This window comes from Manacus candei, unplaced genomic scaffold (assembly GCF_025592945.1).
Source record: "Manacus candei isolate 608988 ecotype Guabito, Panama unplaced genomic scaffold, ASM2559294v1 h1tg000048l, whole genome shotgun sequence".
Lineage (NCBI taxonomy): Eukaryota > Metazoa > Chordata > Aves > Passeriformes > Pipridae > Manacus > Manacus candei.
In genome coordinates, this window is record NW_026138096.1 from 7,676,513 (window position 1) to 7,703,405 (window position 26,893).

Sequence of the window (26,893 nt, forward strand, 5' to 3'; positions counted from 1 at the left end):
CCAATAAGTTTGGGTTGGTTTTGGTTTGTTTTTTTTTTCCACAATTGTGCCACTTTGCACTTTTTATATTTCAGAATGCTTTCTCACAGCAGAGTCCATACTCTTAAGTAAAATCAGACCTAAGTCTATGAGGGACCATGGAAGGTACAAGAACATACACTCTCTACCACGGGTAATTCAAAGCTCACTCTCCTGCCATGAAACAAATAGTTCCAGTGAACTCAGTGGGATTTTGCACTACAGTTAAGCACATACCCACGTGTTACCTGTATTGGTGCCTATTGTAAAAGGCTGGGTAAAGGTTATAAGTGATACTTACATGTTAACTGTATGTCTAAACTAATACAGTTCCTTTACAGCTATTTTTTAAACCTTTTGCTTTAACTAATTTCCTGTTTTGTTTTTAATTTAATCATTTATCGCAGTCGCTTAGTTACAAATTTTTTTCTGTATAAAATAACAGATAAATAGCTACTTGTGGATAAATAATTCCCCCACAGCTACGTACTGAATTAACATACCAAGATAGAGGTCAACTGAAATTCTGGATGTTTATGTGCTGCACAAACTGCTTCAACTTCGATTTTGCTGTTCTAAAATGTCAGCTCACTTCATACAAAAGGTTTGTCTTAAATCAGATTTCAGTATACATCGATAGTTCCAACTAAATGCATGATTAGCTGCGGAAAAAATTCCCAGTGTACTAATATATAGTTTATTCACACAGAAACCCTTTGCTTTAAAACACTTCCACACTGACAGAAGTCATAAGCACCTAAGAGCTGCAGACACTCAGCATTTTGGACATTACTTAAAAGTCAAAACAAGTACAAAATATAACACTCCACGATGCCATATTTGGATTTGATATTAGGAAAACTCTCTTCACTGAAAGAGTGGTTAAGCATCAGAACAGGCTGTCCAGGGAAGTGGTGGAATCACCATCCCTGGAAGTGTCCAAAAAACGTGTAGATGTGGCACTTATGGACACGGTTTAGTGGTGGGGTTGGCAGCGCTGGGTTAGTGGTTGGACTCGATGATCTCAAGAGATCTTTTTCAACCTTAAGGATTCTGTGATTCTTTATTGAAGAAAAATAAAGCACCTCGGCAACAACTAGTCTGCTCTCAGAGAATCAGGTTGTAGGTGACATCCTTGAAACGAAGAATGTTGTAAAGAAAATGTTTTCATTCAAAAATTTAGGGAAAGAGAGAAGGTGAATTTGCTACGCACTCCTACAACTCCTGTACTTTGATTTCAACCAGAAAGACACCAAATTGAAACGTTTATGCTGCACTTGAAAAACTCCGAGTCTTCCGGGATTTAGGCAATTGATTTTCATATTTAAATAACAATGAATCGAATCGCTGGGGAATACGACTGTATGCACACCAACCCTAATTTCTGAGTGCCTACCCCTAGTGCCGCAGACACTGAGGTAACCTCCTACATCGCTGAAGCACCCAGCACACAAAACTCTGGGGAAAATCGTGAGGGAGACAGCTTCTGTCAAATCGCAGCACCACGGTGGGGCTTCCCCGCCTGGCCGGAGCTGGGCTTGGCGAGCGGGGCTGACGGCGCCCGAAGCGCACATGGTGGCGGTCTGAGGCACTTTAAGGGGCCCTTAACGCTAATGAGCTACCGGCGGTGCTGGGTGGGAACACGGTCCGGCCATAGGAAGGGCAGGAGGGCGCTAAGGGAGCGGGTGACCCGCCCTCGGGGCCATGTGGGAAGGAGACGTGGTGCTCCGCCAAAAGCTGTGCTGGGAGGCGCGGTGGCCGGCCCGGCTCCGTGGGGGAAGCCCTGCCTCCGAGCCCCGCTGTCCGGCCCCGCGGTGGTTCGGCGTCCCGCTCCCGGTTCTCGACCCTTTCTGGCCCTGGAGAGCCCCGGAGGAGTCGGGGCGGGCTGTGAGGGACAATGAGAGGCTGACAGAAGAGCTTCTCTGCGGTGAGGCGGCGCCATCTTGCAGTACGGAAGAAAAGCCGCGGCGGGCGCCATTTTGCATCTGCCCGAGGGATGAGAGGAGCCTCGCTATTTTCCGCCTGGTGGGCGCCGCCATTTTAGGTTACGGCAGAGCCTCCGCCTTTCGTAGCGCAACCTCATTGGGCGCCGCCATTTTGGCTTACGAACAGGACGGCGACCCGCAGGGGTCCTCACCCCCTCCCTTCCTCCCTTTAGGTGCCTTCATAAAATGCCCGTCGAGAATCCCCTCTTTTTTCGCCCCGCTCCCAAGATGGCGTCGATGCGGGAGAGCGACACCGGCCTGTGGCTGCACAACAAACTGGGCTCCACGGACGAGCTGTGGGCGCCGCCGAGCATCGCCTCGCTGCTCACGGCCTCGGTCATCGACAACATCCGCCTCTGCTTCCACGGCCTCTCCTCGGCCGTCAAGCTCAAGTTGCTCCTGGGGATGCTGCACCTGCCCCGGCGGGCGGTGGATGAGGTGAGAGCCGGGCGGGAGCCGCAGCGAAGCGCGGCGCGGGTGTGTGTGAGGAGGAAAAGAGATCGCAGATGGCATGAAGAGGCAGCGGCGCCAGCACCGCTTCCCCCGCCCGCCCTTTTCTGTCCACACGGAGGCTGCGGGGAGGGGACACCCCGGGCTCCCCCACAGACCCTGGGGGACGAAGCCGAGCGGCCGCTGCCCCTCACGGGCAGGGCTGTGTGGTGGGACTGGTCCCCACAGCCATCCCCGCCTCTCCCCTGCAGACTTTCTTGGACGAGGAGGGGGAGGACTCGGTGTGAGGGGAAGCGCTGAGATTGCCCGTGATAAAGGAGAGAGTGGAGTGGGAGCTTTGCTGCTGCTCCTCCTCCTCTTCCTGCGCTTTGGGGACTCCCTGGCTGGCATTAGTCTTTTAGAAGCAGTTTGGACGTGCGAGCCATCCTGTGCCCCCACAGGGCTGTGTTTTAGGACACTTTTGGGTGCTTTTTGGGGGAGAGAGCTGTTCTGAGGCAGTGGTTGTTGTAGGGCTAGGACAGAAAGGCGAGATCGTTTAGGAGCTTCCTTCACTCCTTCCTTAGCACTGGCAGCTGTGTAGGTGTCACAAGTCGAACATCTCGGCTTTAGGAAGGACAGCAGCAAGTGCTGAAACTTTGAGAGTGGAAGATCTGGGGTCTGCCCTGAACTGGGCTCTTCCCCACCCTCTTGGAGCCAGGGTTTTCTTGAAGAAAATTGCCATGCTTTTTATTTGCTTCCTTTCTGGGAACAGCTGGTGCTTTTACACTCCCACCCCAGCTAATAAACTGGCTGGCTCGAGTCTGAGCTGGCTCTGCAACCTTATTCCCTTGGCCCTGGACCATACCTGGCTTATTCTTACCTATTGATGTTTGGTGCAATATCTGGAGAACGATTAGAAATCTTAAGTTTCTTCAGCTACATTCGAGGAATTCCTCTCCTACTTCCATTGTGTAAGGTGTTAGTTCCTGGTAACAACCATGGAAGTGGTGTGTAGTTAGTCCTCCCCTTGTGCAAGGTATTCTCAGCTGTGCTTGCACCAGTCTCTTTCTTGGCTAGGACACAGCTGCTGCTTAGGCTTAATACACATATATACTAGACAGGGTGTGGTATCTAAGTTGGATTATTGTATGCTCAGCTTTTGTGCACTTCTAAGCTGAAAGTGGACAAGCATCACCTTTAAGCAATAATTTAGTGTACGTCGGTGCTTGTCTTGCCACGTGCATCTGAGTGGTTGTTCACTTTGTTACACTGGTGTCAACTTAAAAAAATTCTTGTTTGGCACGTAAATGCTGATTTTTTATTTTCTTTTTTTAAACATGATATTAATGTCCAGTGCATAAGCTGTCACCCTTGTGTGTGACAAATGAGGCTGTATTTTGGACAAACAAAATAACCAAGGCCAGAAAGGGGGGATGGGAGGTCGTGTGAACTCGTGAGTTAGCAAAATTGTTCTGAAGTAAGTGTGAAAATCCAAGTAGCCTGGAAGAAATGAGTAATGCAGTATTTAGAAAAGGCTATCAAATTAGTTGTGGTTTTAGATTGAAAAGGGCTTCAAAAAGCTTAGGGACCTTCATAAATAACACTCATGCCAGTTGTTTGAGGGAGCAGCATTCAAGCAAACTGAAATAATTTGTTGAAATGCTACAAGAGTGTTCACTCGGTGGGTAAAAAACCCCCATGTTTTAAACCAATTCTGAGGAGGATGGATCTGTGCTTTTGTTAGCTGTGGAGATAAGGTGTGTGTAGTTGCTGTGCCTTTTAGTGTGTCCTTTAAGTGATCAGAATGTTCCAAATACAAAGCTCTTGTTACTGCTGTAACAAAATATTGTGGAATTTTTCAGTTTGGTAGAGTTCACAAATTCAGTAACAAATTTCATCCTTCGTTGTAAACAGATCATGCTTGATTGAGATCTACCTGTAGCATCTTAATTATTTCAGGGATGTGACTTCCTTTTTTTTCTTCTTAAACTGGAAGGAAAGGCTTTAAAAAGTGGTTAAAAATGGAAAAACTCATGAGTCAGAAACCCTTAACATTGCTAGTAGGCCTGCTATTATCATTATAGACTTCCTTCTATAGGTGGTAAAAATAGCTGATGTAACAAACTGCTGACAGAAAGGGATGTTGTCTTATCAGACACTCATCATTTGTGGTGAATTTGCTAAAATAGTTGCATTTGTGGAGATTCATTACATAACTTACTGTTAAGATTTTTTGATATCTTAACTGGCATTGAGTGTCTTGCCTGTGATACCCAGAAAACAGAGAGATAGGTTTGTGTTCAGTGTGGATCTGCAGCAGCCCCTACTCAGTGTCTTGTGGAGTGCTGGACGTGGTGTCTTCCTGCCAGCAGAAGTGCACCAGGACAGGGTACCTGTAGCTGCCTGTAAATTAATTTAGGCATTTGGAAATCACTCCCATATCTGAAAGTGATAAAACTTAACTGTGAGAGTACTTAATGAGTCTCTTTGGAAAGTCACATGTGCCTTCCATGCCATGTGCCAGTGTGTATCGATCATGTGCAAGAAGCACTAAGCTGGCATTTGGAAGCTTAATTGTATTGGAAAGTATATTGCATCAGCTTTATAAAGCTTTGGGAACCTCGACAGTGGGTACAGAATATGTTAAATGTTCCCCTCTCTAGATAACAGATTCGACTCGGTTGTTTCTCCTTAAACTCTTTATGGAGTTTGTTTGTTTTCTTTATGATAGCAGTTTCACCAAGGCTTAGGATAACATGGAAACCATTTGGGAGAAGACATTTGAGTAGAAAGTGATGTGGAAATCAAGGAAACTGTGGTGGTATTTGGTTTAGAAGGGATTTAATTCCTGCTGGTCCTTTCTAAATCTCTGTGAAAGCTTCAGTCTAGACAAGTGAATCTTCAATGAGCTCTCTTGAAAGCTCAGTCCTTCACTTAAGTGGTTTTTTTCCTCATATGTAATATCTCTCGATTTTCATAATGTTTTCATTCAACACTACAAATATTATATGGATATAAGTGACTTAATCCTCGTAATACTCCTGTGGGATAGGTAATAAACCTCATTTTTTTTATCATGCTGGGAACCTCATTACTGTGCGTTTGTTCCTGCTGACTAGTAAGAATAATTGGCTCTCATTTTCATCCTAAGCTGTGTTTTGTAGGCAGTTATCAAAAATACCCTTTCCCACTGTAATTCTCTGGGCAGAACTTGGGAACTCCTGAATCTCACAGCCTCCCAGCTTTTCAGCTGCTAAATTTTTTTCTAGATAATTGCACTTATTTGAAATGATGCCTAAAGCTCAGTCTAGTGCTGACCAGAGTTTCAGTTGTGAATTTGGCAGAACAGTTACTTCTGTTTATTTTGTATATTATAGTGTTGTTAACCTGATTCACAATGGCAAATGCAAGTTTTTTCTTTCTGTGCCAGTGTTTAATTTATTTGTTCAGGGTTAGACTGTGATGTTACAACCAAGTTTGGAATCAGGACTGTGCTTCTGTGCTTTCTGAATTATCCTGAGAGGAAGATCCTACCCCAGCAGGGGCCTGCCCTTTTAGTACAGTAGCTGCAAGAGAGCAAAAGTCAAAACTGTTTATTCCTTCTGGCTTATGTGAACCAGGAGTCATCCACTCATGGAAGTGGGAATTGTGGAGTACTGGTGCAAAGGAGTCAGAGGGCACATGACACTTGCCTTTCCCTGGGTTCAGAACAGACAGGCTGCTCTGCATCCTTTTGGCCTGCACTTACTGTTCTTAATTATTCTGTGATGTAATATAGTATATTTTAATCTAATAGCACTCTTGGCCACTTCTACTCTTTTTCATGATTAAAATGCAAACCAAAGACCATAGTGATACTCGATCCATCCTTGTTTTGTACTGTGTAAATATTAATACTGTACTTTCAATCCAATGCTTTTAGTTTAATGAAAATGCTCTATAATAATAATACAGATACCTATTAAATATCACCTCTATGGCCCCTGAAAGATTAAAACTTGATTTTGTTGATTAGCCACCTGTTGATGCAGTTGTCTAGATGTATAGTCCCATATATTAATTTGGGCATAATATAAAGCAAATGAAAGGGAATTCTTTGCAAGAAGTCATATCAGAACCATCATGTTATGCCTTACTAGTAACATTTCCTTTTTTACTCCTTCCCACAGTCCTGTTTGTGTATTCTTCCTGCACAGCCATTATTAATCTACCTTTGTTCCCAGACATTTTCCATCCTACCTGATCCTTTTTTGCTAGGTATTTCGAGTCCTGCCCTTTGCTTTTTCTTGTGTGCCAGCAAGCTGAGAAAAATACTTGAGATGCTTAAGTTTCAGATGAGAAAAATGCCAGAACATGTTGCATCAGATCTTGACATTCATGCTTAACAAGATGCTGGTTGGAGCTAAAGGGAGTTTTACTGACCCAGTGTTGCAATCTTAGACAATTAAGAATTTGGGATTATGGCTGTGCTCTATAAAGTGACCCAAAAACTGTCTGTAGGATTCCCTGTTATTTTAAGTTTCATTTCAGGCATTCTCAAACCACAAATGAAGTATATTTTTTTCAGCTACCAGTTGAACAGTGAAGTGGGAACATGTATTTAAGTTGACATTTGAAGACAAACCTGAGTCAAAACTTGAATCCAGGCTTGCTAAATGCAAACCCCTATTCAGGCAAGGTCTCTGGTTAGCTCACAGTACGAGTTAATGTGCTTTGCTTCCTTGTGCGTGACAGTGACTGTTCTTCCATCACATTCTTTCTGCCTTGAGGCCTTGTGATAATGTTATTTGCCCAGTGCAAGGAAAACAAGTTGTTTCTGGGCTCCTTTCTTGAAGGAACCAAAGGCTTGTATAGTGGTGGGTTGTGGCATAAATAGGTTGCCTGAACTTTAATCCTGAGAACAGTGGGGATGCAACATGCCCAGACAAGAGCTCTTAGGAACTTACACGGTATAGGCATGTAGCTCTGTGAATTTTTGGTATGAAGAGGAGTTTTGTGAAGCAGGTATGAAGGGTAAATTCTGAGGATACAGGAGACATCTTTCTTCTAGCTATTGCCTGAGTTTGCTTTGATGGAGCAAATCACATTCTGTGCACTTACCTGCATTAGTGGTTTCCAGATAAAAACTTATAAAAGCTATAAATGCTTTTATAAGCATTATAGCTCTCATGGCATGTTTTAGGTTTTCGGGTGTTTTGTATAAATCACTCCCTTGATTCCTGAAGGATGGATAGGAGAATAAAAGACTTTGTTCTGATAGTGTTCACAGCCATCCTTCTCCTCTGTAGAAGTGACTTTCGATGAGCAGTTTAGGTTAGAGAGAATGAGAAGTCCGTGTGGAGGTTATGGTAGGCTTACATTTACTGAAAAAGAAATGAACAATGGAGGATAGTGAAGACTAGGACCTCAGAGATGGATTCTTTCCACTGGGTGTGCATCAGTTAAATTGGACAACGCATTAAACAGTGTGTGGTCCTGGTTATGTGCTCAGTTTAACCCAAAGCAAATCAGTGGCAACTGGCTCATGTTGAGTCTCCTTCCTGCTCCACTGTTTTTGTGGCTCTGGTGTTTGTGTGTCTGCAGTCAGTCACACCAATGAACTGGTTGAGCATAAAGCTGGAGAGATACTGGTTTTCTGTCAGATGAACTAATGCAGTTCCTTTCACAAGCACGTTACTATGAGCCTTGGAACATGCAGGGGGTGAAGGACAAACAGGCTCTATAGTGGACTTGTAAACCCTTCCAAAGTGAGAGGCCAATAACATTGTGTGGGTGAAAGGAATTGAGAAATGTCAGTGTTTGTTCACTTCTGAGTTTAAAAGTGGATGGGGGTATGGGGATCAGAGGTTTAACTTTTTCTTCAAGTTGTATGAGTAGAGTAAGCTTATTTGATTAAATGTTCTCATGTAAAAAAAAGACTGGCTTTAAGTAAAGGAAAAGGAACACAGCATAAAGGTGAAGATGAGTTTCTTGTCCTCCTGTGTTCAGAAGCATGTACACTGTAACTAAGCTGTATGTGCCACAATGGGTTGTGAAAAATAAAAATTCACATATTTCCTTATACTTGCTTGTACATTCTTCAGTGTTAATATCATACAGATAGAGTATGTTTAACTACTTTATGTAATTTTACCATTATGTTTTGTGGCTTGATAGACATGCAGTACATCTTGAACATCTTAGTTCTCTGATGCTAATGCTGTAATGCTTACATGAAAATGTGCTTAGTTAAAAAAGCAAGTGTTCAGTCTTTAGGGGTTTCAGCTTACCTGTGAATGAAGTGAACCACTCATTTAAGAGATTCACTGTGTAAACCCTGACTGTAGTCACCTTGATATTAATTTCATAGTGCCAACAGACATGTCGATTAGTAATTAAAAAAACTATTGTGACAATGAGACTTTTTAAATTCATCTTAGGCATTACTTAGCATTTTTCAAGATAGGTGCATAAAGAAAATTAACTTTTCTGATTATAGAAACTCTGGGTAGATGGAAAATCTTTGTACTTGTGACATAATAGAGTCCTGTGTTTATTTATGTAATACATAATTTTTGTCAAACAGTGCAGTTTTGATTAGTCTGAAACACATTATTTTGAGTGCTTAATTATGATGCAGATACGGTCTGTCTGCTTAATTATACTGTAGCTCAGCAAGGAGCACATCTTCATTTAGATGCCTGTTTAAATAACTTGTATTCTGGGTGATATTCTTATCACTGAATAGAAGGTGTGGGTACACTGGGAGTATGAGTGTAGAACATAAGGAGACTGTAATTTAAGAATTTGACCTGCTGCTTTTAGTAAAAATGTTCAGTGCTAAACAAAGCTTTGTGCTGCCAAAAGCTCAAAACAAACTGGAGTAAGATTGGCTGAAAGCACTAGAAAAAAATTACTTTGATTCATTCTTTACTTAATTGTAGAGTTAATGTATAACTTTGTGGAAACAATCTCCCTCTTCCCTTCCCCAGTAGTAAAACATTGTGCATGTTTATGCTAGTGTCTTTTTAAAATAAATCCAACTATAACCTGTTTAAAACTGTTTCCAATTGGTTGATTTTCTTTTTCTTTTTTTGTTAGATGAAAGGGGCACTGACTGAAATTATCCAGCTCGCTACCTTGGATTCAGACCCCTGGGTCTTAATGGTAGCTGATATTTTAAAATCCTTTCCAGATACTGGCTCCCTTAACCTTGATCTTGAAGAACAGAATCCCAATGTTCAAGATATTTTAGGAGAGCTTAGAGAGAAAGGTAAGCCCTTCCTGTTGGTGAAAATTGCAGAAATATGGTGCCTTTTTTCAAGAACAACCTGTCATTTCATCTACAGTCTTGCTATCTTAACAGTAGAGGTACCAGGACAAGCAGTATGTCTTGTCTCTGAACTACCACAGTTTATGACATGGAATGTTACTGGACTGGGAACTGTGATATTTGAGGAATGGTAACTTCCTAAAATGTCTTTTCACACATCATCAGAATTTACATGTCAGGTATTACCCTGGGTCTTAGTGCAAGGCAACACACAAATTAATGTGGATTCATTAGTGTCAGACAGGCTGTGTGTGCACTGATGGGTAACGACTGAGTGACTGCAATAATTAGAGGGTTTTCTATTTTGCTGTCTCGTCCTAGTACTGAAGAAGACAGTAAGTCCCTGTTTTTCTTGTGTGGACAGCGTCGTGTGTGTGGAAGGACCCTGTTGCACTAGGCAGGTGGGCTGCCTCTGCTGGAAGTCCTGTGGGCAACAGGTGATAGGTGCTGGAGGGGAGACTGACCTCAGGAAGAGTTATGCTGCCAGTGTCCAAATAGCTGCAGATTGCCCAGCAGCTGAAAATGTGGGTCCAGGCACTTGCACAGTTGCTGCTTCAAGCAGTGGAGTAAATGGTGATGCAAAACTACTCATACTTCAGTGGGTTTATTTCAGCACACTGCCTAGAAAAAGCCCTCAGGCATAAATGGGCAGACATGATTTTGGATTTGGGATTGCAGCAGAACAATAATAAAATGACTTGGAGGTGGAAACATTTTCTTATTTTAAACAAACAGTCATTTGTCTGTTCACGCTTGATTTGGACTTTATTCAGTAGTTTCCTTTTCATGTGTAATTTTTAAGGACTCTGAGATGCAGTAATTTTATCTTTTTTGACAATAGTAGAATATGTAAGATTCCTGTGATTTGCCTAGTTATAGTTAGCATGGAAGCTTTTATGAAGCTAATGTGAAAAACAAACATCCTAATAACTGGTTACACACTGTGTAATAATTGGAACTAAATTACTCTTGGTATTTAAACAAGTAATCTAAAATTTAAAACCACCTGTACAGTCTAGTTGTAAAATGTTTTGTAATTAGCTGTCAAGAGGTGCTAATACCCATGTACTGTGTTAACTCTTTATGCAGTAAGTGAATGTGAAACTTCAGCTATGTTGCCGTTGGAATGCCAATACTTAAACAAAAATGCCTTGACAACACTAGCTGGGCCACTTACTCCCCCAGTGAAACACTTCCAGCTGAAAAGGAAACCTAAAAGTGCCACTCTCAGAGCTGAACTCTTGCAGAAGTGTAAGTAGTATTAAGATTGTGTAGCAAATTGAATGGTGAAAGGAAAATTTATATTCAGTCTTATTCTCCAACATGGTGATATACATTAAAAATTTCTGTTACAAGAGTTTTGGTCAAATTTTTCTTTTCTGGACTGATGTGTGGAAGAGCAGGTGCAAGTCATCTCGGCCATGATTACATTAAAATTCTAATCTTAATTTAAATGCTGTTCAGATTTCAAGGCATACAAAGAGCTGTGGCTTTTTAAAGCACGGATGAGTTCTCTCAGGGGTATATTTAACATGTGAGGACTTGTGAGGGACAGCGTTGGTTAAAGCTTCTGAAACAAAAGTGAAATGAGAACCCAGTTTTATTTTGCCGTGTGTTTTTGCAACAGGGAGCAAGAGCTGCTAATTAATGTTTTCCTTTTGCTCAGTATTGGCTATATAGGGTGTGAAAGCCAAGCAGGTTTTCACTAAAAAAGGCAGCATATGTGTACATGGACGTATTGGTAGCTGGTTGAACTGAGTGATCTTAAAATAGCTCACTGTAGCTGCTGTTCTGTTGCAGCAGCTTGCTACTTTCTTGCGTGTGACTTGAGTAGTTGATCTGGTTAAATACAAGATTTGTAACTTTTTATGATGTTATATGTAACTTAGACAATTAACTCAATAGAGGTTGAAATTATTTTATTTTGGTAATCTCTTTTAGCTTAGTTCACCTTGTCAGTTGCATAGTCATTGATTTTGCATTTTCTCCAAATACTGTGTTAACTTCACATAAATGACCTGGATTTTAATTAAAGTATAATTCTTTCTTTGTTGCTATTCCCCTCTCTTTATGTATTAGTTAACGTTTTTATAAGAAGCAATGTGTTTTTTTCAGCACAGGTTCTGTAATAACTAAAGCTTTTTTCTTTTTAGCAACAGAAACTGCACAACAGCTCAAGAAGACTGCAGGAGTGCCTTTCCATGCCAAAGGCAGAGGACTGGTCAAAAAGATAGATACAACAAGTATGACTCACTTCCATCACTTTTCAGAAAGAAAATCTGATAAAATGGCCTTGATGAAGAATAAAATTACCATCTGTTTTTTTACAAAAACTTAATTATTTTTGAAGCAAAGAATTTCTCCCTTTCTGCCTCCCTCTCTCCTGATGTTTAAATATTTCTGACATGTCTTGTCAGAAAGAACAAGAGTGTGGAGGTTTTTTTAAATGGCAAGTATATCTGCCATACTTCTAAAATGTATGCAGCCAGATCATGCCTGTAGACTTTGGTAGGAATTTAATTTGCATCACTCCAGGAATAACTCCTGACTAAGCCATGTTGCTCCAAAAGGGAGCTGAGTGGATCACAGTAGTCTGCTGTGCTCTTTGAAATGCTGTGAACTAGACTGAAACTATATTGCATTTGTATAATTCTGTCTGGAGAAAGAAGGGGGACAGTGTGTTCTCTGCAACCAAGGATGTGCAATGACTTCTATTTAATGGACATGACAGACATTTGTAATGATTCTTCAGCTTTATATTAAGAGATTTCAACTGTTTGCTGAAGTTTCCCAACTCCTGAATTTTTCGAATAAGTTTTTGACTAGAAGCAAGAGGAGAACTCAAAATTAGTTACATACTTTAAATCACTGCACAGGCCACCACATCACTTTTCTGGCCACCAATGTGATGCTGAGGTGTGAAACTTTGAGTGATTTCTTGGTTTTGTGGGTAGAAGCTATGAAGTACTTTGTGTCGATGCTATTTAAGATGTGGCTTTGAGGACCAAAGTTTGGCCTCATGTTCATGCAGGAAATGCAAAAAGTCTGGTTGTCATTTGAACTAAAAGTTGTCCCAGTATAGAAAATGACCATTAGTTCTTGGCATCCTGTTTAGCTGTTGAACTGATAAAGCCAGGTTTTAGACATGGCCTTTGGAGCCAGGTGGTCTCTAGAAATAGGAGTTGGGCACCAGCTGAGGTTTGCTCTGCTCTGCTGGAATGTACTCACATGAGTCAGAGGGTTGTCCTGTGGTGAAAGGGTTTTCAGTACAACATGTAGAGGGATACAGAGTCTCTAACATCAAACTAAGGTTCTGTGTTTATCGTCAACTTAAAGGGTATGATGAGATTTTCAGGAGGCTCAAAGACCTGATAGATAATATATATGTGTCCCTAATTTTTTGGTAGGTAAAAGAATGCTGTATTTCGCAGTAGCATTAAGTGTGAGGTAAAGGGCAGCAGTGTAGAGTTGGGGGAAAACAGCTGCTTACAAGGGTAGCTGATTCTGCTGAGACTGATTGAGACAGCAGGTGTTCTCTTTGCACTGGAGACCCAAATTGGGTCCTCACTTCTTGTGCAAACAGCAGCTCTAGAATTTCAAAGCCCTGTGTGAAGCAGTCGTTTACCTTTTCAGTAGATATGAGCCCTTAGCCCTGCAGAAGCTTGGCTGAGAATCTTTGATTAAATACAGTTTTACCAAGTAACGGGATCGTGAAATTCAAAGAGCAATTTTGGCAATAATTGGATTCAAAACATTTATGTCCTATACCATTTTATGTGTTCAGAGTTTATTTTTTACAAGTAAAGAAAGCATCAATGAGTGTAGGAAAAGTCGATTTTGCTATGAGTGCACCCATTTGAATACTTCAAGTAAAAAAGGGGTGCAAGCATTAGCCTAGAGATTGGCTCTTATTCCTTCTTTGAAGGGTAAAACCTAATCTGACCTCTGAGGGACATGCAGTGTGTTACAGACAGTTCCACATTATAAACATTTGAAGTTAAAGGGGAGGTAGGGAATGCATTAAGAAGGGAAAAAGCTGAAAAACTCGAATATGGTTTTTGTAACTAAATGTGTGTATCAGTTGTTGCTTTTTTTGATCTTCCCTAAGCACCACTCAAAGGAATACCAAAACAAGCTCCATTCAGGAGTACTTCAGCACCAAGTGTATTTAGTCCTTCTGGAAACAGAACTCCTATTCCTCCTTCAAGAACACCTTTGCGCAAAGAAAGGGGAGTAAAGGTGGGTGTGCTCATTCTTGGGCTCTTGTTTTTTTTTTACTCAGTTCTCCTTCCTCGTCTAAAGTGAGTTTCTGGTGCTGTTTTGAATTAAATATCAATATATTAAAGGAAAAGAGCTAAGGACGATATTTAAACTACATACATTTAACAGTGGTTATTGAGTTCTTTATAGTCTTTCTTTTTAGCTTCTAGATATCTCTGAGCTGGATATGGTTGGTGCTGGCCGTGAAGCAAAGAGAAGAAGAAAGACATTAGGTTGGTGCAGCATTCTTCTTACAAAGGCTGTCAATATGCCTGCAAACAGGATCTAGATTTGCAGTACCATTTTGTTCTCAATTTGGTAAAACTTAGCCTAAGCTAAACTTTAAAGACCAGGAGGATGATGTGAACCAACCCAGAAATGTTTTAGGAGAAGATTTTCACTTGTTTTATTTCAGTGCTCCCATTTCTCTTGCCTTGTGCCCAGTAACTCAGTCATGGAAAGGATTGAGCTAGTCATCCATTGTGCTTTGGGCAGCCCAGAGGTGTGTGAGTGGCTTCAGTACTATAATTGTTCTGAGATATTCTGCTTACTTCTACTGACTGTAGAAGTAAATTAATTGAAAGTAACATTGAAAAAACTTGGAGCACTCTTCAAAATTCTGGCTGAGAGATCTTAGCAAGTGAACAGTATCCAATATCATGCTTTTAAGTCAAGTGGCAGTGCAGTGCTCTACTTAACCATATCAAGAAGATGCACTAGTCAGTATATCTGTTCCAAAACAACCTTTTTGTATTTTTCACAAAAAAAAAAAAACAACTCAGCAAAACCATATTTGGAATTAAGTTGTTGCTTGGGCTTTCATGCTTTCTAATGTCAAAAAATTAGCCAGTTCTGCCTAATCACTCAGTTACTGTATCTGGTACACTGTGGTTCAGTACACTATTGGTTTGATTATAAAATTGTATATGGAGATTATCTATTTCAGCATATACCTCTTTAATTGTGTTTTAGCAGACTTTGAGAAATGCATTTTTATATCTTTGTTTAAAAAGTATATTTAATTCAGTATTTCAGAAAACTTTCTTGAACTGACTTCTGTTTTTTTTATGCAATAGATACAGAAGTTGTGGAAAAACAAGCCAAAGAAGAAACAGTAGTAGAAAATGCTACCCCAGATTATGCTGCTGGCCTTGTGTCTACACAGGTAAAACCAAGCAATCAAACAAAAACCAACTAGTAAAAAAAAAAACAAAACCAAACCACGATGCATGCTACTCTAAAACAGCTAAACACTGTAAAGATATTTTACTCACTTTTTTTAAACGTACCTCTTTATATAAAAATCTTTACATAATTTCTTCACCCAAAAAAGCAAACCTGTTGCTAGAAGTAGTTCAGTAAGGGAGGGAGGAGTTGTGTGTAAGCTGTTTTCCTCCTGTTTCAGGTATGGTACGGTATAGAAACTGTCATGCAGCTTTCTCTCTGTCAGGACATAGGTTTTAAAAGAATTCTGTGTCCTACCTCCACTTCTGAGTTAGAAATTGTTTGCTTGGCATGTTACACATGCCAAAAAACAATATACAGGCAGATATCGCTAGGCCAGAGTCAGCAGTGAAGGTCATTGCCTGTCTTTCTGCAGAATGCTCAGAGTATCTTTCTTTTAGCAAGCTCCACATTTTGCAGAATGCCCATCATTTATCCAGTAAGGCTACCTTAAATTATCTGTGTGCTAGACATGTTCCCCCAAAACTTCTTTCCTCTTTCACCCCCTTTTGTTTATAAGGCTGGATTGGACAGTGAAGATCCTGATAGAGATACTGTACTATATATGCAGTGTCATGTATAGTTAAGTACAAAGTGTGGCTTTCTTTGGCTTTATATTACATGGCATCTGTTGTGTTGCTCTTCACTGCCTTTCTCCGTGGGAACAAGGTTTTTTACCTGAGCTGTTCACTGCTGCCTTCTGCTTGCTTATGTCCCAGAGGCCTTTGTGTTCTCTTGGTGATACTCTAGTAGGTCTTCTGCCCATGGATGAACACAGATTTCTGCTTACTAGTAGTGAAGAGCATGTTTGCCCAGGCAGAAGGTCACTTAATTCTATAGAGTAATTCTTCACAGAGTACCATCTGCACAAATTTCCAGTGTCTGAAGTAGAAAGTTAGCATTGAACAGGTCGTTAGGTAGGACTCCTAACAGAGGAGGCAGTAATTGAGTTCCCAAAAGGAATACTGTAATAAAACTAATGTTGAAATTGTGTTTAAAATTCAGAAACAGCACGCAAAATATATAGTGTGGCTTTAACACTTTATTTCCTTTCTTTTTGTAGAAACTTGGCTCATTGAACAATGAGCCTGCACTACCTTCTACAAGTTATTTACCTGCTACCCCCAGCGTGGTGCCATCTTCCTCCTATATCCCAAGCTCTGAAACACAGCCAGGTAACAGACACATTTTTGCTCTTTGGACCTACTACCTCCAACTCTGTACAGTTTTGCTGTCTAGCTGCTATTTTATTTATAAACCTACTGTCCCTCTAGCGAAACTCCACCTTAGCAGTATAAAAATCCATTGGAAGAACCCAACCTTTGGGTTTGAAGTAGCCAGACATGTCATTTAACCTAAGTAAAGAATGTAATTGTTGGCTTTAAGTCTTAAAATGACTGCTAGTTAAGTAAGTAAAATGATTTACTGATTTGGTTTTTTTCTTACTCTGTAATAGAAAATCCAGCTTTTTTAATCCCTAAAGAGACAGCAGTAATAAAGTCTGGAGTATATATTCCACACAAACATTCATATGCTAGCACTTACAGAACAGTTGCTTTCAAGAGTCAGATTTATTTCTAGAGGCAAGTGCACGTTAGCTTTCACACAGTCTAGGATTAAGCCATCCATTTTCCTTTTGCCTTTGTGGAACAGTCTGATGGATAATAGCTGTGATATTATCTGTGAGCTCCTGCATATTTTGAAAAAGTGCTATGTTACTTTCAATTCTAGGAAATTGCCGATAGTAAAAAACAGTTTGTACAAATCCTTTATTTCTACACCTCTTATTTTTAACCCACTTGGTTTTACTCTTCCGTCCCTGCTGTGTGTAAAGTCTTAAAGGAGTGTATTAATTTGCACTCGCAGATGTGCATGACTGAGATTCATTACCAGGTCTGGTTGTTAACAGAGAACAAACATTTCAGTTTAATACATTAATTTTACTTTTGCTTGTGAGCTGTGGGATGTTGGTCGCTGCAGAAAAATGTGTATGCAAACCCCAGTCATTTCACTTGGCCTCTGAACAGTTTAGAATCTCTCTGAAGGTCCATGCACATCTTTCTCTGGCAGAAAATTGGCATCTCTAGGAGGAACACAGCCAAGAGCACATCAGTGTGTCAGCAGCTAGTACTATTTTCCAGAGTGTTGGCATTGTGTTCAACAGCAGGAAAAGTCTAGTTTAAAATTCCTTGTTGTCTGTTCTCTATTTTTTTTTTAGGAGTATAGAGTATTTAGCTTTTCTTATGGACAAGGAATATAAAACTGCTCCCTTGATATAAGGTGCACACAGAAGATCCACAGATTTGGTCTCATATAATCTGAGGCTCCATAATTAAGCCCTGTTACTTTATGCAAGTCAGTTATTATGACAAGAGAAGAAGCTGGTAATCAAACAGTACAAAATTAAGGAGTAACTAATTGGTACAAATGTTTGTCCTCTCAGTTGTTCACTGTCCCCTTTCACATCCACTGGATAATAGTCATACTGTTAAAGCAATGCTGTGTCTGTGCTGAGATGGAGAACTGTAAACCTCTCATTCTCTGAAATCTGATCTGAAGGGTGTCAGCAGAGCTCTGATCGATACCTGCCTTAGAGTCTGCTGTGAACACAGTGTGAACAGGTCAGATTAAACCCCATGGGGTTTGGGACGGGTGCTTAAGCAGCTGTGCCTGTGTCTAAGAGCTGCAAAAGAATGCAACTGGTGAGTGTCCACTGGATAGTTACCACTGGCTGTGATCAAGCTACTGAGATTTCCTAAGTTCCCTCTACCTGCACCAGGTTTGGAATAGTAACTTCCTTAGTGCAGGTGAATGGATCAACTTTGAGAAAGAACGGAGTTAAGACTTGTCAATATTGTGGGGTTTTAATGCTCTTAGCAGTTAGTGTTTAAATAATGAGTGATTTGTAAAGACTACATTTAATTCTGGCATCTCTTTATATTTGTATTTTCAGTGTCTGTTAGTGGCTGAGACTTAGTTACTGTTCCTTTGACAGCTGTTGCTACATTAGATAAAAACTGCTGGAATATTTTTGGTTTTGCTTCTACATAACAGTACAGCAATAGTCCTGGTAGGATCAGAGTACAGTTGTTACAGCAATATAAGCTAAGCAGTAAATAAAGCAGTTTCAATTTAATAAGTCTGATATCCATTAAACATAAAATTTGATACTAAATATAGTGTAATCCATATTGGACAGCTAATTACTCTGTTGTCTAATTATTGCTAAAGGTAATTGAGTGGAAAAAGCATTAGCTCTTAAATTCTTCATGTGGATATTAGCATATTGAATCGTGGTGCTAAAATGGAATAATCAGAATTTTTAGGGTTTTTTTAAAGGCCATTGGTAATGCTAATCCCTATTTGTGGATTATGTTTTTAATTCTCCTGATTGGTTTTCCAGCTGGCTCTTCACGAGAGGCCTTGCAGACTAACAGACAGACTGAAGAGCCTGCAGCTCCCAATGCTACTACAACTCTTCCTGCACAGTTCAAGCAAAGAACACCCATGTACAACAGTAACTCTAATCCACCTGCAGCTACACCTACCTCACCCCTCACACCCACCACGCCTCCTGCCATCTCCCCTGCAGCACAAGCACCACAAGTGGCCCCCCAAACTCAGCAACAGCCACCACCGAAGAAAAGCCTCTCTCTCACAGTAAGTAAAACCAGGTTCTTTTTGACTGATGCTTTTGATGTAGGTTGGAAAATGCCAATTTTTATTATTGATCTCATTTACTATGTTGGCAGTTCCTGGTCTTTGGATCATGGAGTGGTTGAGGCTGCTTTTTTATTACCAAAGATAATGTGAATGTTTTGTGGGGTTTTTTTTTTAGCATCGCTGTTTTAATGTTAATCACAACATTTTTAGTTGTATAGTGTTAATGTCGCAGTAAGATGTTTTTATTTACTTCTATTTGTAATGGAAAATAATGTTGTTTTACTCATTAAAAAGAATTTTGGGAGAAAGGTGTATTTCCAGGAGAGCTGTTGCCCAGCCAGTTTTACATAATGTAAGCTGCTTAAAAGGATCCTGTCACTGCTGTGTAGGAGAAAATATATCACTAGATTATTCTAAGATGAAAACCTTTGTTTCTGTTCTCGTCACTCCCCATCACAAATTTTTCAAAGCCTGAGGGTGGGGAGGAAACTAAACTCAACAGCAATTATATGTCCTGAGGCATCTTATTCCTGGTATGTGGATATATATTGTATGCATGCTTGAAGGTCAGTAGGTAACTAATTCAAGATGGAACTGATCTGAAGACTTTGCTAAGCACATCCGTAAGCTTGGCTTGCAAGGTCTGAACTTTAAGAAGCTGGGTGAATTTTTTTTTTACAGTATCTCTACTTCATTTATTAAAGAAAAAAGAAAATTCTCTGAAATGACTGCAAGCCTGGGTTTGTTGGACCACAGAGGAAGCATTGTGTTTTTTTTCTTTTTTCCTATGCCATAAAGGACACAAAATTGATAATGTAAACATTAAGTCTCTCACATGTTTCTGTAACTATTTATAGGTGGGTTTTTTCTTTCCACTTTCAGAATTCAGTTGTCACTGCTGGAAGTATTAGGGGCAAGTATTAAAAAAGAGGAGGAAGCCTTGATGTTAAGGGGCTTTTTTTTTTGTTTACTTTTTATAGGTCCTACCAACTTCACCATATTCTTTTATGCTTATTAATGTGGTCCCTGTTGGCAGTGTCTCTCCACTGGAATTGACATTTGTTGTATCTGTTGCAGAGGGAGCAAATGTATGCTGCACAGGAAATGTTCAAGACTGCAAACAAAGTTACAAGGCCAGAAAAGGCTCTTATACTTGGATTCATGGCAGGATCCAGAGGTATGTACTGAGACTAATTTAGCTTGCTTCTGAATACCCAAATCTGCAATGCACTCACACATGCACATTTAGAAATGCTATGCTGTAAGACTTTGCTTTAGGTTTGCCTGTATATGCTGGACTCCTTCCTTTACTGTGGACTGGACATAGTTTTATGGATTATAGTTCTAGCTACCTGGAAGTGGATCTTTTAGGGTCTATTTCCCATAAGTCAAACAGTTTGTCAGAACAGCTGCTGAACACGATATATACAGAACTGAACATATTGTAAAATCACAACTTGGGGTTGAAGGGGAAACAAAGCAGCTGGTCAACCTTGAACAGCCTGGTTGGGTCCTGCTACACTGTCTAGAAGAGCAGTGAATGTAAATTCTTCTGTGGCAAGTCCAGGTACAAGCTGGGAATACAGAACCTCTTGGCTAGCTCCTTGTTTTAGAAGCTAGCAACTGCTGTCTCAGACTTTAGATAACCACTGGGGCTGTGGGAGATAAGCTGTCTCATAGCTGGATCCTGTTATATATTGGCCTTGATAGACCAAAGCTGTTTTACCTACAAGATTATCGGATGTAAAATGAGAAGGGGCTTAAGAGTCCTTAAGTGAACTCCATCATCTGCACTAGCTCTGGTTTCTAATTTGGTATTTGAGGGTTCTTATCACTGGAGCCCTGGAGCCTAAATGTGACTCATACATTTAGATTAATGCAATAATCCAAATTAACAAAGATGAACAGGGTAGAGTTACTGTGGTGATCCTTGGACTTTAAGTTTGGTGTATCTTGCATTAATGATGGTGTTTTTAGTATTAGATGCTACTTCAAATTGCAGTAGGAGAGTGTACTTTAATAGCTACATGAACAGCTTTTTGTAATGTAAGATAAAGTAGTATTTTTGGAAGAGTGTGTGTGTGATATATTCACGCATACAGAAAAGAATATATCAATATGAATTTCTAAGGTAATAACGTCAGCACCTTCTGAAGGTTGGGTAAATAACTACCAACTGATATTCTTGAACACCATTTGAATACCTTGGAGTGTAACATTTAATATTCTACTGGCATGGAACTGAGTCTGGGGCAAGTGGTTTCAGTGAAGCTGTTTTGGCTTTCTGAACAGCTAAAAGTTGTTGAGGCATTTAATTACAAAATGTATCCTAAATAAAATAAGTCTGGTAGTTCAGGTTTACCAACTCCTATTCAAATATAAACTTCTCTTCTGACTCTCAAGGCAGAGAGAAATGACACTGGCATGTTTTACTCCCTCTTCTGTTATTCTTCCATTTACTTTAGCCTTGGGCTTCATCTTTAGGGGTCTGACTTTGTTATCCTTAAAGCTCAGTCTGTGGACTATAGAGGGAGGGAGATCTTTGGCTTTATGTTTTGCTCAGTTTGGGGTTTGAGGTTTGTTTTTTGTGTATTGGGTTTTTTAAGCATAAGAACCCCTTTAAGTGCTCTTTAACTTGTCTAATACAGTGTCAAAATGTATAATTTGTTTCTGTTCTTGTTTCTGCAGAGAATCCTTGCCAAGAGCAAGGTGACATCATCCAAATTAAACTCAGTGAGCATACAGAAGATTTACCAAAGGCAGATGGCACGGGCAGCACCACTATGTTGGTTGATACGGTCTTTGAAATGAACTATGCTACTGGTGAATGGACCAGATTCAAGAAGTACAAACCTATAACTAATGTTTCCTAAGAGATGCAGCAACAGCAGACTGGACCAAATCAAGCTTAGAGTCAACCAGCTCATAGTGTATGTCAACTGTACAAAATGGCATTCGTGTGTACATTTCTTATTACCCTCCAGAATAGAAGCTGTGGCTCTTCAACCAAACTGGGCTCAGTGAACACAGAAGATGGGGTCAAACTCACTCTTTTTTTTTTTTTTTTTAATTAATCTTGGGAGAGGGAAAGATGATCTTGATGGGGAGACGTTGTGGTTTGTTTTCCTACAGTTCAAGATGCTGAAAAAGATTACAGATGGGAGCAGTTCACTGCCTAGTGCTGGAAGAGAAGACGACTGCACAGTCCTTCATGGTTTACCATTAACTGAGGGCACAGATCTTTATTGTAAAAACATTTTCTTTGGCTACATGGGTTCTGTCATAAGAACAGACATTTGAAGCACCACAAGTCAGTGCTTGATTACTTTGTATTTCAGCTGCAGTATAACTATTGCGGGTGGTATGTCAGTGTCTAAAGGTACCCACTGTATGTTTAGCTTATTTGTGCTTGGGTCATAGGATGAGATTGAGCAGCTTTGCTAACTCGCTGTATTGTCAGTGTACATGCTCAGCATGTGTTAATCTGTATTTGGCATTATTCGAGATAGAGAGAAACTAAGTATCATAACTTTCTGAAGGAAAAAAACTGTCGAAATTAAAGAAGTAGTGGTGGCTTGTCACTGCCTGGAAGTGACAGCTCTTTGCCATGGAAGTCTTGGGGTTGAAGTCCATCTGAAGCTCTTGCATAGCAAACCCTTTGCACAGCATAACTTGGATGGGAGGAAGGGAAACCACTCATCTCTAGACCAATTGAAACTTAATTTAGAAATGGCCCTAGAAATGGTTGAGACATACATCTGAGAAGAAGCAGTAGTTTTATTGTCCTGAGGCAGTGTTAGTTTATGTTTGGTTGAGCAGTCATAATGTGTTTGATCACCATGCCCTGACCCCGGAAGTTTTGAATGACTGTAGCTGTGGTTCTTACCAGTGTAGTTTTATCAGTATAATCGCTAATGTGGCCACAATTATACTGGCATATAAATGTGCCTTATACTTGTCCCCTGCTAGTAGAAGCACATTTTTATCTTTATAACTGTGTTCACACCACTGGTGTAATCTGGCTTTAATAGTACAAACAAAGCTGGCATTTATTGAGAGGACTTGTGTACATAAATCAGGATTGCTCCTTGGGAGACTTGGCTTCATCATTTGAAGGAGACTTGGATTCAGCGTCTAGTTTCTGCCAGTAGTTGTGTGTGGAGCTGTGCTTGGTTGGGAATGCTGCTTAGAAGGAAGAAATACAAAGATGAGTAGCAGAGTGGTGATGTGGTGCTGAGAAGGTACCTTGGGGCTGACTTAGGGGTTCATGTTGAAGTGGAACTCTTAGGACAAAATGAGGCTTTTTTTCTTTTTTTTTTTTTTTTCTCTGAAAAGAAAGCAGACCAAATCCCATAGAACATTTGTATACTAACAGACATCTAGATGATTTGATTAGAGTCTTGTTTTTTATTGGGGAATTTTTATTGCATTTTAATTTTAGTTTTTCAAGCAAACTATCCAACAGGACAGGGCAAGTATAAATAATAAAAGAACCCCTGTATTCTACAGTGTTTTAAGATGTGACCAAAAGTGTAGATTTCTTAACTTTATTTAAGCAAATATACAGAATGTTGTAGCTCCTGTGATGGCCAGTTATGTGATGGTAGCTGCTGCCATTAAGGAGTGTTGTGCATGTTTTAGTGTGAAAGTTAATCACATATAACTGTCACATCGGGGCTGTCCTCCACGTAATTACCCCATTTCAGAAACAATGTAGATTGTAATTTTGATTGCAACTTTTCTTTATAAACAGCTAGAAACCAGCCTGACAAGTGAGGATGAGTAGTGAGTTTTAGTTTTTAGGAGTTCAGTAGAATGCTTTATCATGGTTATAACTTATTTGATTTTAGCGTGTTACATGGTAAGGGCTAAGGATAGAATATGAAAATATTCATCTTTTAAAAAGAAAGGTTTAAAGAAAAGTGACATTCCTTTTCTTGTCTGCATTCAGATTTTGAAGTTTTCTTGTGAAGACCAGTTTTCTGTAAACATATATGATACTTGTCTGTCTTGCAGCTTATTTAGCAAGCAGGAACAGTTATCAAATACAGTTTTTAAGAAGGAGCATTTAGGAAATTGGCTCGAGGGGCATGTACTGTCACTGTAAACTGTTGATGAAAGACTTGTGCAGCTGTGTCGTAGTCAGGAGCTGCTGTGTGGTGGCTCTTTTGGCTTCCTTGAGAGTAATTGTAGTCCCTCACTAAACTTCCTTGGTGTACAGAAGTCTGTATTTCAGACCTAGGGGTGGAGGCAGTTGCCACTCTCCTCTTCAAGAAGCCCTTCTAGAATGCAGTGGAGTCATTTGAGTGCAGTAGTATGTAGGAAGCTTAACCATGCTGCTGTTTGTATTTGCTGCATAACCCAGTTGGTCTCCAGACCTGTTTGTCTAAAGTCAGTCATATGCAATAAATGGAAATTTTAAATAGAATTATAGTATATTTTTAATTCTGTTCAGTCATTAGAACAAGACAACACTGCAAAAATAAATTATTTTTTAAAGTGACTTTATGACCCTCAATATCAGAGCATTACTTCAACTTGATCTGTGAATCTAGAAAGTGTTTTTAAATGCCTAAACAAAGGGAAGGTTTTGCAACATTGTTAAAATGACACAGTAAGGAGTAAAACTACATAGAACTCTTCAGTTCAGCAAATTCAGTCTTCAAATCAGTGTTCTGAAAGTAGGAGTGGTGCCAGACAAATCAGAAAGGGCAACATCAACATTGAAATTCCAGTGTACTGGACTTGTTGCATACAGAACAAAATCTGACCCTGGAACTTGATATTTTTTGTCTTGAACACTCAGTCACTCGGATGTGTTCTCTGGAGCTGAGGCTTAGTGTGTGCTGTAGGTTAAACCAAACGCTCGTTGACTCTGGAATGACTCGCAGATGCACCCAGAAGTTGACCACAGAAGTAGTTCTTCAAGCTTTGCTTGTGTCCTTTCCTCTTCCCTTTATCCCAGCATGAAGCTTTAGGAAATAGCAAGCCCAGACTGTTGAGGTTTGAGCTTGAACTGCTCCTCAGCAAGGAGGATGTCCCAGTTTCTTTTGCCCTTACTTGTAGAGAAGCCCCTGTCTGTGCAAGCCTAGACATGATATGAATTAGCTTGTTCGATTTTTAGAGTGTGGAATACTGGAGAAGAAGGCAATGAAAGTGGCTTGTGTTTTCCCTATCCTGGCCAAACTTGGTCTTAGGGGAGAAAGAGCACATATGTGCTTGCCCAGGCTGCTTTAACAACTCCTACAGTTGAAGTGCTGGGTTTCTGTTGGCTCCACTTTCGTTCACGAGTGCTGTGAGGACCAGAAAGAGTAAATGAGTGTAACAAAGAAGCTGAGCCCAAGAAGGATGCTGAGCAAGAGTTCTGATCACACACAGATTCCATCTTGTCACTAGAACATATTTTTGCTCTCTAGTGCTCTGTAGTTATCTCCATAGAAACCAGTCTAGGCTTAGTACAGTTAACATTGGTATTGGGCCTGTATTTTGTGGGTTAACCTGATTTTGGCTGTTAGCTTTGCCATTTAATCTTTCAGTTCAATACCATAGGGGAGGAGCCTTTGGTAGTTACTTGACATCTCCATGTGGAATTGGTCACTTCTCTCGCTGAGTTGTGTCACAGTGCAGACCACTTGTCCAGATGAAAGAAATCTTGAGACTTTGACATTACACAGTTTAAGGGTGAATCACGTTTTCATAGTAAGATCTGACTGGAAAAAAAAAAAGACCTAAAAAATGTTAAGCCAGAGCCCTCTGGGAATCTGGTGCCTTTAACAAAAACTGTCATTTTGTAAAATGTCACATCTATAGCATAGCCCGTATGTTTTCTATTTTTTTTTTTTTTGTACAGTTGTAAATTCAAAATATTCTGTCTTTGGGTACGTATTTTCAGTGTAATACAGTATGTATAATAAAAAATTTAGATTTTCTAAGGAAATGGACTGACACTCGTCTTAATCAAGTTGTTTATTGTATTGACAGTTGAGTTGTTATACCACCAACCTGAGACCAAACGGCCAAATTGCACAGTAATGTGTGTCCTTTTTAGATTTATGTTGCCATTGCCTCTGTAGATGCATTTCAGAGTTGCTATTTCAAAGCTGACCTGTGCTGGTTTTGCTGGTTTAGGATATTTTTGAGTAGGAGATCTACTGAAATGCCGTCTCTTGCTCTCCGTGTGGCTTCACTGAAAGCTGATGAACTTTGGGTGGTGTGTCTGTGGTTGGGTACTGTGCTGGGGCACTTGAGCCACAGCCAAGACCTGATGGTTCAAGGAAGAGAATCCATGCACAGGTTCTGTGGATTGCCCACGTGGTGTGGAAGTGTGGAATAAACTCTGGGTTTTTTTGACACTGCCTTTATCTGAATTAGAGCAAGGGTGGCCTCTGTTTCAGAGTGCTGCAGGAGGTGGGTGTCTCTTGGAGTTGGTGGTTTTTGGGGGGGGTTGTTGTGGGTTTTTTTAGAAACTGTTTTCATGCTCAGATACCATCCCTAGAGTCTAGTTTATCCTGTGATGAGCATGAAGGTTTGTCTTGCAATGTTGAGTTACGTGGATGTGTGTGGCTGGCCTTACTCCAGTTTCCTTATGCACAACTGTGTGACATGGCTGTGTTCCGCTTCCCTGCGCTGGGGCAGTGCCAGACAGTCTGAGCTCACTCTTTATTGTGTCAGATCGACCTTATCAAATAGCTGGGAAGGGAATTCTGTTCCAGGTCAGCTGCTTTGGTAGAGCTTGGGACAAAGCTTTGGGATAGATTGAGATGCGCTTTTTGTGATTTCATAGGGCACTTGTTCAATCAAGTTTTGCAGTATCCAGCTGTGTCACTGATACACCTACATGAATAGGTTATGTGCCAGTTCACCTGCCTGCTGAGACTGACCTGTGCCAAACTGGACCCAATTTTTTTGCCACTGAACACTCTGGGCAGTCTTAGCTGGTACAAGCACAGGGCTTTTAATGTTTAGGATGTTGCTCTAATGCTAACCCTCAAGTCTGATCAAT

At 40.4% G+C, this 26,893-nt stretch overlaps 1 protein-coding gene across 2 annotated transcripts; it reads left to right on the top strand.

Moving 5' to 3' along the window:
* Positions 1 to 1,560: 1,560 nt before the first annotated feature.
* On the top strand, positions 1,561 to 25,828 carry NELFA (negative elongation factor complex member A). Of its 2 annotated transcripts, XM_051798590.1 has the most exons (12): positions 1,561 to 2,062; positions 2,177 to 2,441; positions 9,513 to 9,684; positions 10,834 to 10,995; positions 11,898 to 11,987; positions 13,853 to 13,983; positions 14,168 to 14,237; positions 15,081 to 15,169; positions 16,292 to 16,403; positions 18,632 to 18,888; positions 19,969 to 20,068; positions 21,580 to 25,828. In XM_051798590.1, exons 2-12 carry the CDS (start codon positions 2,190 to 2,192, stop codon positions 21,762 to 21,764), a joined length of 1,620 nt encoding a protein of 539 aa, XP_051654550.1. In that variant the 5' UTR covers positions 1,561 to 2,062; positions 2,177 to 2,189; the 3' UTR covers positions 21,765 to 25,828. The 2 variants fall into 2 exon arrangements, with proteins under 2 accessions (XP_051654550.1, XP_051654548.1); XM_051798588.1 differs by having other exon boundaries at positions 1,562 to 2,441.
* Positions 25,829 to 26,893: the final 1,065 nt, after the last annotated feature.

Coding starts and splice junctions, on each gene's coding strand:
- NELFA (XM_051798590.1), top strand. CDS start 2,190: ATGCCCGTCGAGAATCCCCTCTTTTTTCGCCCCGCTCCCAAGATGGCG. Junction 14,238..15,080: donor GAGAAGAAGAAAGACATTAG/GTTGGTGCAGCA, acceptor TTTATGCAATAG/ATACAGAAGTTGTGGAAAAA. Junction 16,404..18,631: donor AAGCTCTGAAACACAGCCAG/GTAACAGACACA, acceptor TTGGTTTTCCAG/CTGGCTCTTCACGAGAGGCC.